Source organism: Sander lucioperca, chromosome 1 (genome assembly GCF_008315115.2).
Source record: "Sander lucioperca isolate FBNREF2018 chromosome 1, SLUC_FBN_1.2, whole genome shotgun sequence".
Lineage (NCBI taxonomy): Eukaryota > Metazoa > Chordata > Actinopteri > Perciformes > Percidae > Sander > Sander lucioperca.
The window spans coordinates 30,206,463-30,225,308 of NC_050173.1; the positions used below are offsets into that span (position 1 = coordinate 30,206,463).

The 18,846-nt window shown below is 40.6% G+C and overlaps 2 protein-coding genes across 2 annotated transcripts; both read right to left on the reverse strand.

Annotated features, from left to right (window-relative positions):
• Positions 1-225: 225 nt before the first annotated feature.
• efemp2a (EGF containing fibulin extracellular matrix protein 2a) lies at positions 226-11,584 on the reverse strand. The gene is made up of 11 exons (XM_031303348.1): positions 11,399-11,584; positions 6,825-7,029; positions 6,208-6,256; positions 5,857-6,042; positions 5,160-5,282; positions 4,876-4,992; positions 3,652-3,771; positions 3,382-3,501; positions 3,086-3,212; positions 2,407-2,602; positions 226-1,143 (listed from the first exon to the last, which is right to left on the reverse strand). The coding sequence occupies exons 2-11, from the start codon at positions 6,936-6,938 to the stop codon at positions 970-972; spliced, it is 1,326 nt and encodes a 441-aa protein (XP_031159208.1). The 5' UTR covers positions 6,939-7,029; positions 11,399-11,584; the 3' UTR covers positions 226-969.
• A 1,408-nt stretch (positions 11,585-12,992) lies between these two features.
• On the reverse strand, positions 12,993-18,162 carry fibpa (fibroblast growth factor (acidic) intracellular binding protein a). The gene is made up of 11 exons (XM_031303349.2): positions 17,787-18,162; positions 17,560-17,644; positions 16,202-16,400; positions 15,815-15,941; positions 15,347-15,447; positions 15,050-15,183; positions 14,432-14,540; positions 14,251-14,314; positions 14,079-14,165; positions 13,834-13,931; positions 12,993-13,311 (listed from the first exon to the last, which is right to left on the reverse strand). The coding sequence occupies exons 2-11, from the start codon at positions 17,642-17,644 to the stop codon at positions 13,242-13,244; spliced, it is 1,074 nt and encodes a 357-aa protein (XP_031159209.1). The 5' UTR covers positions 17,787-18,162; the 3' UTR covers positions 12,993-13,241.
• Between the last annotated feature and the right edge of the window lie 684 nt (positions 18,163-18,846).

Consider the following 18,846-nt stretch of genomic DNA (forward strand, 5'->3'; position numbering starts at 1 on the left):
ACGAGCTCAGGGAAGCATCTGTGTGTTGCTCTTTAACGATGGTGAGGCACGATCCAAATTTTCATTTTCTTGATCAACTTTTTAAAACCCAAATATCTTCAGTTTATAACAATAACAAACTGAGAAAAGCAGCAAATCCTCACATTGGAGAATGAGAATAAAAATACTTAATACTTAACTTAAAAATAAGAATGACATTGTAATAACTTTCACTGTGACACAGAGGAAAAGGTATACTGTTTTATTTGGGTTTAAACCTTAGACAAAAAAAAACAACACAATCAGCAATGTGACAAACCTACAAAAGGCAGTGATGAAGAGCTTGAACATAGGAATGAACAGTGGAGGGTGAAGGAGGAGCGTGGGATTGCTAAGGTTTGATCGTAGTGGTTACTGAATCACGTCTGTCAACAGGAAACAGGGATGACAAGAATAAAGTGACAAAACAGAGCAGAACCGAAGATAAGGATGTAAACTTGTGAAAACAGATTAATCTACTGCCACTGGGCGTGAATCACTCCACCTGAAGGCAGATGGAAAACATGTCACACAGATTTGTAATCCCCCTGAACAGATGTGAAGAAAAGAAAATCCCTTTTTTTACACGTTGACCACAGAATGATGCTGTCAGATAGGTGATAAATAAAAAATGACAGTAAACATGATATCCAAGGAAACTGACACATTAAACCCAAGAGAACAACTGTAACTAGGCTAATTATTTTAAGGCTTGTATGTATCTGTGAGACAGTACTGCTATGATGTATTTGTATACTGTACTGATTGCAGATGGCTGACAGAAAAGTATGGCTTTCTTTGGAAATACAAAAAGCTAAAGAGTAACATCACAGTGACTGGTTGAACTGCATCGACCACTTTTGTTTTACAGCTTTATTTTCCTTTTTTGCATCTGTGTTGCTCTCTCCCTCTTTCTCTGTGTCCCTCCACTCTTCTTCTTCTTCTCCTACTTTAAAAGGTGTACGGCCCGACGTAGATGGAGAGTCTGAGGGCAGAGCTGGTCTGGTAGTTGCCCTGGTAGCTGAGCAGAGGGTTAACTGACACCATCTCCAGGTCCAACGTGTACTCTCTGGGCCCCGACACAGCACGGGCCAACACCAGCATGGCGCTGATATTATTGATTTGCTAGAGAAGACAAAAAATATATAACTGCACACATTTCTACATTCTTTTCACATGAAGACATAACAAATAATAACAATTTCTTGCCCAGAGTTAAATGAAAAGATTTTCTCATCTAATTCTCGCAAATAAGTGTATTTCCCAAAATGTTGAACTCTTTGTTTGACGGTATGAATTGTCCCACCCAAACAGGTGATACAGGACAGTGAAGGAAATGTTAATCAAACAGTATGTACGCACAATCCTGAGAAGAGGTCTAAATACTTAGTCAAGGGGCTTTCTGTTTAAATTTATGTTTTAAGATAAAGGACAAATTCTGACTATATCCTGTGAGCCTCATGATTATAAAAAAGAAAGAAAATGTATTATGTTTAGAAAATCATTGCCCACTTTGACTGTGAGAAGATGCAACAGAGAGGTTAGTTTCTAAATTTTAAACCTATCAGTGTGGCTGAGCTATGAATGGTAGTAAACAACATTATTTTAGGTCTACATTGTAAAACACTTTTGAACTACAGCATCTACAGCATCTTGTGACAATAAAAGTCCTTTGACACTAACCCGCTTCTTTGGTAGTCTGACCTAAACACATTTATTCAGGGGGAACAGAAAATGTAAGTATATTTGGCCCTCTTTTTTAGGAATTAGCTTGTTAAGGTGCACTGATATGAATGAATTAAATGTGGTGGGCGACGTTTAAAGTCAGGATAACACTACCTGAAAAATGTCCTACGTTTAATAAAAAGTCAGTCCGATATATCCATCAAACCCAAAACTAGAACTTTTTCTTACAGTCACTGCACTTTAAACTCCAAACAACCATCAATCATCAGTGATAAAATGTAACTAAGCTAAGATTTTCAGTTTATGCTACTTTATATTTCTCCACTTGATCTCAGAAGGAAAACCATTTTTTCCATTACTTTTATTTGACAACTAAAGTTACTAGTTACTTTGTGGATTTTGATTAATAATATATAATATAAATCAGCTAATAAATTAGGATATATTATTATAGGTTAGTAAAGTAGTTGAAATGAGCTCCACATTTACAAGCTGCAACATTAAAGTGGTGTACACATTATTGCATCAATAATTATAGTTAATATAGTATACTTTAGGTATATTTTTATGCTAATACTTTTACTTAAGTAAGATTTGGAATGCTGGAATATTTCTACACTGTAGTAGTATTACTACTTTTAGTTAAATAAAAGTTTTGAATACTATCCACAAATGTCAATCATGCTCTGTAACAGTTCTAACCCTGATGTAGAAGTCTCCATTTTCGTCTCCAGAGCGGATGCGGAAGGTGTTGTATGCCCCCGGAGAGACGCTGGTGGCCTGAATCTGGAAGATGTCGGAGGGTACAGAGCGCTCCGAGGTGATGCTCATGTAGCGGTGGACGATGGAGAAAGGCAGATCTCGACAGACGGGCTTGTTGACAGGACACACACAGCGACTGGACACATACACAGAGAAGTAAATCCACTTTAAGTACAATAACAGCAAATTGTAGTAATATTTGGTGCAGAAATTATTGACAGTAGTTCTTATATCAGCCAGCAGAGGGAGTAATATGATTGAAAGTTAAGTCCTAAAATCTAAACAAATATTGAACAGTAGCCATTTTTTCCCTCATGTTTTTCTGAAATCCATTTTATACTTCCAAATCATCTGGGATATGTTAGAAGTGACCCACACCTGTTACCAATCCAACACTTGTAACAGTGTAATGGTTTTCTTATTGCACTGGACCATGTTCAGAAGAAAAGGTTGTGAGTTGGACTCATATGTGGAAAAAGTAATTGGTGTAATCTTGCAGTTTGAGCCATACGCTATACAGGGGCTGATTATATTCTGAGCTGATGGCCAGCACATATTTTAGTAATTGGGAAAAGGTGTGTGAGTGTTTCACACACAGCTTTCATGAGGTGTCACTCACTTCTCAGACACCTGTACATAAGGCTCTTGGCACCGGTTTGAGTCCACACACTGGTATCGTCCGTGGATATTCACGCAGGTCTGTGTGTCGGTACACTGATGTTCACCTGTTTCACATTCATTTATATCTGCAGAAGAAAAACAGCTGCTGATGTTTGATTTGAACAAGGAACAGGACAAGAATAGAGCCGCTGTCAAAGAATGAATAAGTATTGACTCAGTGCAGCATTTGTGACTGTGAAAGCACAGAGAGGAAGGTGTTAGGAGGAAGGAGGTAATGGAGGCGGGTGTGCTTACCCTGGCATAGTCTGGTGCCTTGCAGCTGGTATCCCTCTGGGCACACACAGGAGAACTTCCCTGGTTCGTTGACACACTGGTACTGGCACAGGTAACTGGAATAGCTGCACTCATCAATGTCTGTCAAGTTAAAAGTTCAGGTTTTATTCATTGTTCGCAATTAAAGGTGGAACGGAGACAGAAAACAGAGCGGAATGGCATCACTGAAACTGGGAAGTTTGTACTATCACTGATACTAATCCGTCTTTACAGACAGAGTGGGTATCTTACCGTTACAAGCAAAGCCATCAGGCCCCAGTTCATAGCCCTGGTCACAGCGACAAAGGAAGGTGCCGTACGTGTTGTAACACCTCTGAGAGCAAGGGGCACCCATATCACATTCATTCACATCTGAAGGGAGGAAAGGTAGATTTTATAGATAACCTTAAATCCTGTACGACAGTCAAAGAGCACACACATCCCAAAAACGTTTAGAGAAACTCGAAACTTAAGGCAGAAATCAGAATGATAGCTCCAAATATATTAAAGGCCCTGAAAACATATTTTCTCAATCAGCTTGTTTCTGTGAGAGATGGGGTCCAAAATTAACACATTAAACTGTTTTGTTTTCTTTCACACAATAGATTTCTGTCTGCTGTTTTTCTCACTGGTGTAAAGAGAGACAGGTTCTGTTGGAAAAAGGTAATGCACTGTACAGTCTGTGAACCAGTTAGAATGACAGTTGTGGGATTGTTGTTAGCATTGCCACTGTCACTGTCATCAAATGTGATCATTCCACAATTGATGACGATCATTTTTTCCTTGAACTTTAACTGCTAACTATGTAGTCATGGACATGCAATGTAAAAGAGAAATGCTTAAAAGAGTACTCCACTAAATTAACATTGCACTGCTGTAACATTGTCAGACTTGAGATGGACAGGTTTCTTTAAAAGATCAAAATCGATGCAGAAGCTATATCGTCTTTTTTCACACATTCTTCTTCCTTGCCAAAACTTGACGCCTACATTACAAATAATGCAACTCAACCACTGACATCTCGTTGTATTATGCTAGTGGCAGCAGCTAATATAGTCCATTGATGAGGCAGAGATGAGGAGCGGACTACAGAGGTCTCCCCACCCCCAGATTTTTGTTTAATTTTCAAACTTGTAGTCTTCAGCCTCACCCAGCACCAACTCACTTAAGGCAATTCATCAGACTTCACACAGCCCCCTTTGAGCCACAAAAGGCTTCATACTACATGTTTCAAATATGCAGCAGCACTCCCCAAGACCTGTAAACAGACTTTGATGTGCAATATCGGTGGAGTTGCCCTTTATTATTTTAAACCATATTTTCAAAGGCTTTAATTTTTGTCATTTGTGACAATGCCTGAGTAAGATGTAGGATCAAAATTGATTGAGGGTTATCAGTAAGATGTGAAGACCTTTTGCCTGAGACATTGGCTGTAAATGTTGAGTCTTATAATCAGTTGCAGACGGCGTCACTCACCGATGCAAGATCGGTTGTTTCCTGCCAGCTGGAAACCAGGTTCACACTGACAGGAGAAGGACCCGGGGACATTAACACAGCGATGTTGGCAGTACCTGTACCTGCACTCATCGATATCTGAGAGAGAGAAATAGAGTCAGAAGAGGGATATTCACATTCCTACAGTTTTTTATTATTATTATTATTTAATATTTCCCCTAGGCCATGTAGCAAAAAGACATGTAATTGCTATATTTAAGCCTGCTTAGCTACACTAGTTAAAGGATAAATTCAGATTATCTCACCAATGCACTCTGTGCCAACCTTGCGGTAACCATCAGGACACTGACAGGTGAAGGCACCCACTGTGTTGATACACTCCTGGCTGGGCTGGCAGTCATGTTCTTCTCGCTCACACTCATTGATATCTGTGTTTGTCAGTGATATGAAACACACATTGAAAAAAAATATGATTACTATTACATTATCATTGTTATTGTGAGCAAACACAGCATCATTCATCATGACTGAAAGACACAGTGTGACTGTTGAAGAGCAGACGATGGTGACTCTGTTCCCCTCATTTGCACCCGACAGCTGAGAATATCATATCATGTTGAATCATGTTTGCTGTCTCAGATGAACACCTCGCTGTCCTCCAGCACAAATAGGTTTTAGCTGCAAGTCTGATTCTTAAAACACAGCAGCTGTCCTTGTGTGAAATCTTCCAAATTCCTACGCTGTCTGTCTGCACCCCATTGACTCATATTCACTCACACCCACACAATTTGCACCAACATGCAGCCTCCAGTCCCAACACCTGCTACGGCCACCTGTCCCTCGCAATCTGTGGCCACCGACAATAAACTTACACAATCACACACACACACACACACACACACACACACACACACACACACACACACAAGCATGCTTAATGATCACTCATCCTGTGGCCACCTGTCCACCTTAAACCCCAAGACCTACAAACCAGACACCCACCCACACAGGTGTCTCCCTGCGGCTCGTAGCCCAGAGGGCAGGGGTTGGTTTCGGTGGGCGTGATGGGGGGCTCTGGGGCCGGGATGACTGACGCAGAGCGGGGAAGGCACAGGTAACCTCCATAGTGGTTGAAGCACTTCATTTCCCCTTTGCAGGCATCTGGAATAGTCTCACACTCGTTTATGTCTGATGGGAGACACAGAGACAAGACTTTAGGCACTAACCAAACTTGTTAGGAACAAATGAAATGGACAGGACAGAGCATGAAGAGCAACAGGATGATCACACCTGTTACTGTACATAAGAATTAGGTGGTGAAATGGAATAAATGCAGGAAAAAGAGTGCTTTACCTTTGCAGTGCTCAGTCTGATGGTCCCAATGATACCCATCTGTGCATTCCTACAAAAAGCACCAGAGAGAGAAAGAGAGTGTAAGAAAATTATGAAAAGAAAGATGTCAACAGGCCCTCTGAGCCAAGTAGTTGCATAATGTATTAATAATACACAATAAACCCCCAGTAGTGGGACTTTTAAAAAGAAGCAGAGTATAGATGTGTTTTCGTGTAGGAGTGCTTGGCTAAAAAGATGTTTATAAACTATTTTCCTTAAGCCAAATGTCACTTCAAAAACGAAGATTTTAAGGCCACTGTTTAGAAAAAGGGTCATTATCAGTCTGGAAAGAAATACGTTGCTGTGAGCTGCATGGAAAGAAAAAGTGAGGTCTGAAGAAACATGAAATTAAAGCTAAAATTACCCCCAGCTACGTCTACTATAAAATGTTGGAAAGGGAAGCTGCTGTGGAAGAAGATGAGGAAATAAGAAATGAAGCAAAGAGAGAAGAGGATTTGAGGTCAACATTTCAACACAAAAAAATGTGTGACATATAATTGAAGAGAGGAAGATGGAAAGAAAGAAAAAGGAGTAAAAGAGGAAAAGAGAAGCAGGCAGAGAGATTTGTCCATCCTTACCGTGTAGATGTCACTTTCTGTAGGTGGCTGTGAAATAGCACTGTGGAGGAGCACAGACACACATATGCACACGCACAAGATTGACACACAAGCACCCTGCATACTAATGCACATAAAACATGCACACACACACACTGCCACACACACACACTGCCACACAGGTAGCACTGCTTTAAAGATGAGAGAGGCAGCCAAGCGGTGGTATCTGTATTTCAGAGGGAAAGAAGAAAAAAGCAGCATTAGAAACTCAGAAATCACAAAAAGTTTTGATCTGCTCCCACAGCTGAAATGGATATATCAACTCAAAGCAAAAAGCACTGGAGACAGTTTTTAAGTAGTCAGTCAGAACACAAACAGCGCCTCGGACTTGGTTCACTGTTTGTCAACCAAACAGTTCCCCGTTGATCGCAGCAGGAATAAATGGAATGAATCACTCTGCCAGGTTAAAACATAAACATTGTGACATACTCTATCCTTCAGCTGAAAATAAAAAAGTCAACATCACAGAAATACTTTAATATTAGCTGCTTACAGAAGGCACACTGTGTCTGCAGACTGGCAGACTACAACTCACTGGAATGACAGTCTTGCCGAGCGCTGCCTCCAGAGGTTCAGTTCACTGTGTATCAGAGCAGCGTCAGTGGAGCACATACTGTAAATTCTGGCTATTTGTTGCATATTTTACAACAGCATCTCCTGCTCAGCTGCTTCCCTCTGTGAGATAAACTTCAATTTAATTAATAATCTTCTCTGTAGATACTGTGTTGTCTTTGCAATGTAAAAGGGCATCTGTCTTTGTCAGTGGTGGACAGTAACTAAGTACTCAAGTGCTACTTAATTTTAGGGACTATCTACTCCACTACATTTCAGAGAGTTATCAATACACCTTAAAATGTGGCAAAAGTTGGGGGAGCCTTCTTATGGAACACCAGTATGCCTGCTAAGTGATGTTTTGACCCATTACTAGACCCCAACTGGATTGATAGGCAACTTCATCTGAATGTCATGGCCCGCTTAGTAGTCCAACCACCAGTCTGACAGGTAGCCACTACTTAGCAGCTACTCGGGTTCGAGAAACTTTGCTTGAATTATGTCCCTTGACCTGCCTTAGCAAATAAAGGAACAAAATACCTATTGAGCCTCCAAATAAACCAAACAACCTGTTAAACTAACTGGCCTGCTAAGCTAACTAGCATGTTAACACTGTGCTTAGCTAACAGCCACCAACTAGGCCAAACAACAAACAGCATGTTTAACCCCAACTAGCATGCTAACCGGTAGTTAGCTTAGGGGAAAACATTTTTTTTTATCTGATGAAGACAGTGTGTGAAATTTGAGTCTGTTTGCACAATGAAAGGCTGCAAATCAATCAGTATTCTTCAGTCCCTTCTTTTCACTTGGAGGTTTGCTGTCCTTGAGCTGAGATGCACCTGGTTCAGCTGAACGCTGCTGGAAGATGCACAGACAACCCTGATTTAACAGAAATATTGTAGTCTTTACTCCACTACGTTTATCTGAGAACCCAAGTTAGTAGTTAGGCTACTTTGATTTTACATACAACACGTGATAAAGTTGTAACTTGTCCTGCAACAAAACTAACAGAAGAGCCCCTAAAGTTTAGTATTTTTTCATCTTCTTTGACAAGATAATAACTTTATTATTACAGAAATATAATTTTGTGCTCGTAATCTTTCAGGACCTCATATTGAAAGTGTCCATTAGGCATGTGTACTTTCGCTTTAGATACTATAAGTTCATTTTGCTGGTAATACATAAAGTTCTTTTACTCAAGTAGAATTTTGAATGCAGGGCGTACTTGCAATGGAGTTTACACTGTGTGTAAAGGAACTGAGTACATTATTACAACGTTATATACAGTGTGTATTTTTAAGGCAAATTCGTAGTGTATTATGTTTGCTGAGTATTCTAAATATTCTGATGGACTGGGCTCTTCTCCCAGCAGAGACACAGCCACCCTTCAGTTAATGTTCCTGGAGAGAAGCTGTAAGTGTTTAAGCTGACTCTAAACATAAACAAATCACCTTTTCCAGCTCCCGCAGACCAAAAAAGTAGAAAAAAACAGGCCAATTGAAGGAATGAAAGAAATTCTGAGCAAGTGCTGTTTGCAAAGTCAGTGAACTCCAGTTAAAATATATGACAGGAAAGTTATAATCACTGCCTGTCTACGTGCAGAAACACACACTCTAATGTAAACTCCAGAGGCCACATTTGCAGGCAGTGCTTATTGTTGTATTTCATTTTGAGACAAACAGAAGGCCGCAGGGTGACGTGGACACCCTCAAATACTTGATGGATGACATCACAGGCCATTCGTGGCCTTTACGTGGTGAAAAGCAGCAAAACATGCCCCTCACCCTGTAAGCACTGACAATAACACATACCACCATGCAATCAGACAGCCACAATACGTGACCTCTCTGAATTGGCCCAGCGGACACTTACAACCAGCAAGAATGTGACCCACATCCACCCAAAACAAACTGACCATCAGTCTGGGGTCCAGTCACTCACTGGCTACTAAGAGTGGGTAGCAGGGATGCATGGGTGTTGCCCTGATTCCGCTGGAAATTAAGTGGCGGTGGACCTCTGGAATGCCCGTGGAAAGGATGTGGGCGCCAGTTCCCAGATAGGATGCCCTGCCGTGGCAGTGGTTCCCAGAGTATCAGGTTCTGGGAAACCCCCCATGGTTCACATAAGAGGATTTCTGGTGCCAAACCTCCAGCCACTGCTCCCCTAACCTCTCATCTCTCCTCGCTATGTAGGAGGATGTCAGAGAATGTGACCCAAGTGCAGAAATCATCGTCTTGGTTTTGACTGATGAGAGACGAACAGGTTGACTGTGATACCACATCACTATAAAAATAATCAGCAACTATTTTGATTCATTGTTTTTGTCATTTTTCAATCAAAAATGCTAAACGTTTGTTGGTTCCAGCTTCACAAATATAAGGGTTTGCTCATTTTTCTTGTTCAATATGATAGCAAATGAAATATCTTTGTGTTTTGGACTTCTGGTTTGACAAAACAACACATTTTAAGACATCACCTTGGACTCTGGGAACTTGTAATTGGCATTTTGTACTATTTTGACATTAACCATACAATATGATTAATAGAGAAAATAGACAGATCAGTCAGATCAATCAATAATAATAATCGTGAGTTGTAGCCATAGTAGAAACCTCCAAATATTACTGCTCTGACACCTGTTGTGTATCAACAATACCTCCAACATAATTATCATTTGGGGCTCGCCTTGGCCTCAGTAACAGCAGGCTGACCCATTTCTACATTTACAACAGTCAGCACAATTTAACAAGCAAGATGTCAGGGGGGTTATAAAAGTGACCACATAGGGACCAGGAAAAACACACAGTTGGACCACACACACACACACACACACAGTGTAAACTGCAGGATGGTCATCATGTGTTGTAGTGTATACACAGCTAACTTTGTGTTGTTCTGCTTGGTTGTGCGTGGAGCAGCCTGAGAACATGGTGGCCCAGAGGACTCAAGCTGCGCTCTGTTGCCACTGTGTCAGTGAACCTGCAAATCCACAACTAGGGGGTCACTATGACACACACACACACACACACACACACACACACACACACACACAGCCTAACTCTTATTCTGGGAAACACTACAGTCAGTGATGAATAGTGGCCTGTGGGAGAAATTTGCACACTGTAACTGTAATAAATCCCTCTGGGGCGGTTCTGTTTTCCCAGTGGTGATACTGTTGTCTCCCTGTGTAAAGGGTGTTAAAGGGCTGTGATGTATTAGTGTAAGCATAAAATGTGGCACGAGATGATGGGTTGCTCTCATGAGAACAGTGCTTCCTTCATGTTGCCTTTATAATCCGACCTGAGTCATTACAGTGACGTTGGGCTGTCACATGTTGGCTAATAGGAGTATACTGTATAAACAGTTATAAAATACACTGTCAAATAGTAATAGGGCAGCATCCTACACTCTGTGATGTTATCCAAAGTGTTTTGTGTGTATATTTATTTAGCTGCCACCTGTTTCTTCTTCTTGTTCAATAGAAGCTGCTGCTTTCTCTCAGAAATTCACCCAAATTTTCTTGCTGTACGTAGTTTTACCCCTCGAGTGACTAAACCGAGATTGTGACACTGACTTTAAATGTTGTACAAGAGGGATGAGGTGGAAGAATTTTTGCAACACACTGTACAATAAAACATGATCTGTGACTCATTACCTCTCTTTCCGTCTATCCTCTTATTACAGTCTCTGAAACACTGAGACTGTAATAGGAGCAAGAAGCAAACTACACAGACTGTCAGCCACATTATCTTGGCTCTGTTTAGAAGCAAAGTGTAGCTGGGAGAGCAGAGAGTAGAGCAGAGCAGTGGTGCGATTGTGACGTGTATGGCCTGTACCAGAAAAGTGGGTAAGCGGTACATCTCACCTCCGATACTACTTCTTAAAACTCTTGCAAACATGATAAGTCATTTACCATTGTTTTTTTTAACACAAATCTCTTCTAACATGGATGTCAGACATTATAGAAACGCAGGGAAACTCACAGATTTATCTTTTTGGATAGGTCCTCTCCCTCTGACCGCTGTGTCCTTCTGTTGGCTGCAGTCGTCCCGGCTGAGTTGGCGTACAGAAGTGGTCCCTTAAACTCCTGCCTGTATGACCCTGAGAGAGTGAGTGGGGAGACCGACAGCTGGAGCAGCTGAACACATGCAAAGGGAGGGAGAGCGAGCAAGAGACGGAGAGGGGAGAGAGAGAGGAGAGAGGGACAGCCCATTCTTACCCCCCCCCACCCTTCTGGCCCCCTGCACTGCCATCCGTCACTCCCCAAACCCCCTCTCCCTGACCCCCCAGGATGCAAATTCCTCGTCTGCGGCCCAAATACCAAAATTCCAAATCCATCCAAATCGCAGGAAGAACAACAACTCACAGATTCACACACATGCCCCCACCCCTTTGCTGGTCCCACAACACACCTGGTTTCATTTAAAGTAAATCCCCGCAAAAGCCCCAAGCTCTCCCACCCTTTCCTCCCTCCCTTTTCCCATTTACCCCCCATCTATCTATACTTACCTCCCCTATCTTTTACTTTTTTTCTTTTTTCCATAAAGCAACTAAAGCCCTCGCTCTCGTCCAATCTGACATGCAGGATATTTATAGCCGGGGAGAGAGAAGTTAATGGAATGTGGACAAAAATTAGAGAGTGGAAGAGAGAGAGAGTGGAGACCTATTCGGAAAAAATCTGTTAACTTATTTCTCAGAATAGACTGTATTTTTTCTGGGATGAAATAGAGAAAATATAAATACTATCATTATTCTTGACCAACTTTGCTGCGCTGTTTGTACATGATTAATCCATTATTGCACAATCATTTTTCCGCAGTATTTTTCTTGCAAAATTAGCAGTCTGTTAAGTTGCTTAACCCACATTAGTTGTTATTAGTTTAAGTCTGACTCAACTGAAAGTCAACTTGTATTTCCAACAAAATAAAAGCGTCTTACTATAATTGCAGGCATCATTCCTAGATACTTTGAGAAATGTAACACCCATAACAGAATGATTGCATGTATTAAAGTTTACAACCGAATATTTCATTTATTGACATACTAATCTTTATATTCTTAGAGTTTGCAAGTATTCTATTCTTAACAATATGGGAGCAAATCTCGTTTTTTTTCTCCCGATTTTTCTAAGTAAATCTTCGGTTTAAATATCTGTACTTCCCCTGAGATTGTTTATCTGTCCCATCTTTCTGGGTGGTGGTAGAGATGGCAGCTGTCTTTACGGGGAATGTTGTTAAAAGTCACACTGACAACCCCCGAGCTGGACCAACTGTGCCCCCCTGGCTGGTGCCTTACTCCCATGACCACACACAGACATGGGCAGAGGTCTCAATCCATGACGCATGTAATCTGCTGGTTGTATTTAAAATTTAAAACACTAATACAGTTTAGAGTGATGAAGCGGGGCTTTACAGGTCTGCCATCTTCACTTTTGCACATGATTTGTGTCTCTCTCTCTCTCTTTGTCTTTTATCTCCATCCAACAATCACAAGATCAGTAAATCTTGTCCCTGAAATGGGTTAATGATTCTTCCATATAACACAGCAGATAAAACCATAACATAAAACAGAATGACATTTTGATGTAAATATGTTAATTTTATTTACAAACCAAATGTACAGACACTGCAGGGACAATGGGTGCAAACAGGGAGGCTGAAAGCAATAATGGGCCTTAAAAGGCAGAATTTTCATCACCGCTGACTAAACGAAACAGAGGAAGCACAAAATGAAGGGTTAAGATAACGGCTTCGGGGGGGGAACAGCCAGAAAACAAACCAAGGGAAGAGTGGGGAGAAATGAGGGGCGAGCCGCAAAAAAAATGCTTCAGTCGTGATACATTTTGAAGATACAGCTTTTGATGACGACCATATATCTGTCCCACACAGCCTGATGTCTGAGGGGCAGAAAACAGAGAGACAGAAAGAGAGCAAACTATAAGTAAATGGAGCAAGAGGTACTGTAAGATTCATGACAAACTGTAATTGTGAAATCTGGGTGAAGAGATTAAATGAGGCAAACTTTGTCCACTCAGTGTAATGGGGGGGGGGGGGGGTCTATCTTTTTATGAATATCTCTTTGTTAAGCATGTAGTGGTGCAGGGCTGTGTAAACCCTTAACTACATTCCAGAGTGTTTGCATGAGAAACAAGGTAACTACAGTTTAAGAAATCAGGGGCGAGATAGGGTGACCCCCACTGGTAGAACAGAGACGGCAATATTAGAGAGGATTTTAACATACAACTTTATGCTTGAGCTGCTTTAATGACTGCCAAAATGTATATAATATTCAGTCTATTGGTTAGTTTTCTCAAATAGACCTACAAAATCCTGACTGTTTTTTTAGTATGGGTTGCCCCCTTGGGAATTGATAACACTCTACTTGAAAAGCTTCACAAAATAAAAACACATTAACTCACTTGAATGTGTCAAGTATGTGTGCAGAGTTGTTGTAGTGAGTGAGGTAGAGTCTCATGTCTGCAGCTGTCCATCGGTCTGAACGACACGGCTCAATAAACTGGGGGATAAAAAGGAGGGGAGGAGAGGTTACATCACACCGTCTCAAAGGCTGACTTTAAAACTAGCCTCAGAAAAATAGGTTGAATGATTTCTTTGCTTAAAACACCTGGAAAACATAGAAACTACATTGTGTAGAAGTACACACCTTCTCTACAAGATCAATGAAGAAATCTCTGACATCTTTTGTGTTGGTTAACTTTGCAGCAATGTTCACAAGGCCTCTGGAAAGATTCTACAAGAAGAAGAAAAGAATTATATTACTTTCATTGTAGAAGTTGGTGACATTTTACATTTCGGATATTTTGAGGGTGTATCACCTTGAAATTAGCCTCCATCTCATTAAAAGCTTTAGTCTTTCCTCTGAGTGCTGTACAGACTAGACTGAACAGAGATGAGGGAAAGGAAAAAGAGAAATTGTCAATAAGAGAGTGTGGATTAAATTGTAATTAAAGACTAGTAAAAAGTTCAGTAATTAGCAAAAATGTGTGCTTCTGTTACCTTTTGTGTTGATCCAGCAGATCTTTGTCAGTGATTAAAACCTTCAGTTCTTTCAGCTCTTGTAAAAACTCTTTATCGAGATCCACGTCCATGTCTTCCACCATGTTATCTACAAAGCAAACTCGAGTCAGACACTGTCAAATCCGTTCAAAGGATGTCCTGAACTATTATCCTTGCTTATTATTATCCGACTCTGCCTAACCCAATTAAAAATGTTAACTTTACTAATTGGTAACTTACAAAGTTGACTTCATCTTCATTCTAATGAGGATCTGCAAAACCTGAAGGACCTCTGGTGGTCAGTGGGCCTCACTGAAGGAGGCAATGCTCCAAATGTCCCTTATTGTATAATAACCAACATCAACAGCATACATTTTGTTCTTATGTGAGAAATGTATTTTAAGCCCTTTGTATATTTTGTCATTTTTTCTGTTTTTGTTGTTCTTGGATTTACCACTAATGTTTTATCTATCTGTAAGCCTCAAACTAAGACACAATAAGATAGTTCAAGATTAGAGATATATATGTCACATAGCTGATTTAAATGATATACATGTCCCTAACATCTCAGATAAAAATGGCAGCAAACGGCCAAAGGAAACAAGACAAATGGCTCACCAACAGCCCCAACGGTCCAGTTGCTGATAAGCTGCCCAGCACAGAAAGCAAAGTCCTGGAATGTGAGATATTGCAGCTTTCTTTTCCCCGTCTCAAAGCGATGGTTGGCAAAAAAAACAATGGCAGCATAATCCCTGAAATAAGCAGAAGACGCATTATTGGAGCTGACAAAAAAACGAGTTAAACAAAATACAAACCCATGTAGTAATTCATCGTAAAAACTACAACATAACACAACTGAAGCAATACCAATGCTTTGGAAAATAAATATTGTACTCTGCTCTTCACACAGATTACCTTGCAAGCTTGTCAGAAAGAAGAAAGTGGTGACGTATGTTCTCCACCAGGGGTCCCTTCAGCTCTTCCACAACTTTAAAAACACGTTTGAAGTTGTCAAACTGAAATTAAACACACAATGCAGGAGACTTACTAAAGTTACAACAACACGTCTTGTATAAAACCAGCACAAAAAATATATTAGACAATAACAGATGTTAATATAAAATGTTAAAAGTGCCAGAAATTCAGCTTGTCACTGAAACTCAAAACAAATATAAAGCAACTACAATAAAGTTAGTTAGTCAATCAAGGCGTCGCATACAATAGCCAGTACAAAACTGAAAGTCAGATTAGGACCAGGAACAAATCATGGTGGTTTCACAACTAAAATTAACTTTTAAAACTGCTGCAGACTCCTCTGATACATAGTGAGCCCAGACCATTTAAAAACTAGATGAACAGTCATGGTGTTCAGAATGCTCTTACCTGTCGTCTGCAGCTCTTCAGTGTCACACCTGTCTTGGCACCGATATCGTCCAAGTCTTTCTTGGTTCCTTTGGACAGTTTCTTTCCCAGGACCTCACGGACAAATGCATCATCAAAGGCATAGTATCTAAACAAGAAGACAAAAGAGGAAACTTGTAAGTATAATATATTCTCATTTACTATGCCAGGAAACAAAAATAAGTAGTGGTGTTTAATAACAAATACATGCCATGGTAATAGCTGCCTTGACAGGAGAATAACATGTTTCAAGGAAGGGGCATATTCCAAAGATAGAAAAACAATGAGATGTGTAATATACCTTCCCATCAGACACTGGAAACACGTCAGATAATTGAAGGAGAATTAATGAGAGCATCATTACTGCACCTCTCTATGAGCATGGCTTGTCGATTAGGTGGGATCTGGAACAGTAGCTGGTTGGCTAGTTTGGATGGACTGTGCAGCAGACGCTCACACATCTGGAAGGTCCTGTACTGGTCCATGGTGTCACTCAGCAGAACATCTGCACTCGCCTCACACTCCTCCATCACTCCTCCTTCCATTCGCACCTTCACTGCATCGTTCACTGTCAGATAAATCAGACATGCTAGGTGATCCAACCATGGCTGTAGTTATGTGTAACAACACGTACTAATAAAGCTACTGGTTAGGTGTGACTTAGTCTATATCGACGATGGTTCATTTACGGGATAGTTCCGGTGCCACCGGAAGTTTAACTTTCCTTGAGTTAACTTTAAACTCTGATCGGATCGAGCAGCATTAGCTGGAACCTCTCAGCAATGTTACAGGCTGAAAATGGCAAGATTCAAGGAAAATTTGGATCGTGCACCAAGGCAGGCCTGCTTGGCTCGTTCAGGGAATGGTTGTAAAGATTTACAAAGAATGTGTTTACGGCATTTACTCTCTAACTAGGACATTTTGGGACCGATTGGTGAGGATGTCCTATGGACAAAATACACACGGCAATCCACTGGTAAGAGCAAATTACATTTAACCATCCAGCTATCCATAGCTCACGTTACTGTGTGAACAGTTAACTTCATTTAATATTGTATGTGGCGTTTTCTTTGCAGGGTGCAAATATTTCATCTAAACAAGTTCCTTCCTGAGACCATTTTAAAGAGCCACACTCGCTGCGTCCAGAGCTTAGCCCCGCCCAAGACAATTGTGAGTGGTTTAAAGAAATGCCAGTAAACCACAGCACGTTTTTCTTCTATCCAGGAATGTTGGGTGGAAGGGACAGACCTTCCTCCGCAGTGCTGTGGAGAAAGGTCTGGCAATGCGAGGCTAGGTGTGAAAATACAGCAGCACTGAATTGCCACTCCATCATTATGTGCAAGATGTGGACGAGAATGCCAAATATGTGTGCAGCTCATTTTAGGTTGCATTATGTGTTTTCCAATTCTGTCACACACAACGAAAGTCAGTAAAAAAAGAAACGTAACACTGTGTGGCAGCAATATTTGCTCTTCTTTATTTACAATGTTTTAATCATCTTACTGTACGACCCCTCAGATTTATTTTGTGATCCCTTGGGTGGTCCTGACCCCAACTGCTTTTTTTGTATGGTGTTTTAACCAAACTCCAGTAAAACCAACACTGTGTGGATCTTTGTAAGATAACTCCAACAAACCAGGACTCAATAAAAGCACCCATACTCATCAGTATGTCTCCTGGAGTACATTGTGACCCAGAGATCCATAAATATGTGGTGTGACTCATACCTGTGTATCCATCCAACCAGAGCTGGTAAACCTCCTCATCCATGATAGTGGTGTTACCCACGAACACATCCAGCTCCACTGCCATCTGCGTGGAAGCAAAGAAGTAAAAGCAAGTGTGTCAGGAGTTGTTTAACGTTTGTTTATCTTAAGTAGCCAATAACAATCAGCTGTCAGGTTACCTCAACGCCATTTTAAGTACCAACACACACATTATACCCTGATTATACCTTGTTTTGAGTGTTGTCCCAACCAGTTTCAAGCACCAAGCTACAATAAAAACTGAAATGCAAATATACTGTTAAATCCTATTGGATGAACTTTCCATGGCGTCCTAATTAGCCAACTGACGTTAACGTTACCTCTATTAAAGGCTAGCCTATTATGCTAGCTAGCTACGTCGCAAAGTTAGCAGCTTCAGCGGAGACGAAACTGACAACCAGACAACAAAACGGTAAATTAAGACCAAATTATCAAGACGGCAAAATCAGGAAATTAGCGCACGTGGTTTAAAACACGAACATCTACCAAATGTTAGCATTACTGTATTGCTATGGATGCTCAGTGTCAACAACAGCAGTCATGCTACTCTAACTTCCGGTTTGTTACGTCACAGAAGCAGCATAGACTGTAAAAAAAGAATTAATAAATTAAATATTGTTTTGATTAGCAGATGGCTAATGTTCAATATTTCGTCTTATACTTTGTCTGTTTTATTATTTTCATAATATGTGTAGCCTACCTCTGGCTATATTGAACTTGTGTTATTCAGTGTTTACTGTTGTAATGTTCATTAACGTTTGACAACATGCTGTCATAGGTTTTATAATAAATGTGCATATATTGTTGAAGTGCAGACCAGAGCAAGTGCTCTCACACGCAGTATTTATTGTGCAGTAGCCTACCAATAAAAGACGCAGTGTGTGTAAACCAAAACCTGCATCCGTGCACACATTTTAATTCTTTTGTATTATCACATAGCCTATTTCTCAGAATGCATAATGATTTTTGTGGGATTATGTGTTTCCCACAAAATGTAAGATTTTTTTGTCAAGTAATCTATTTGTAGAAATGATGCTTTTATTTTGAAACTATCATAGTGGTAGAGTCATCTTTGCTCTAGCATCCACTGTCCACTTCCAGTAGGCTACCTCCCCTGTCAGAGCTTCTTCAACATTATTTATCTGCGTTACTTTTCCGCTTTTGACGCCTTATTCGCTACAACACTGAACGTTCCAACGTTCTATTATCGCAACTATTCTTCGTTCGACTGTTGCTGCTTCAGGCACA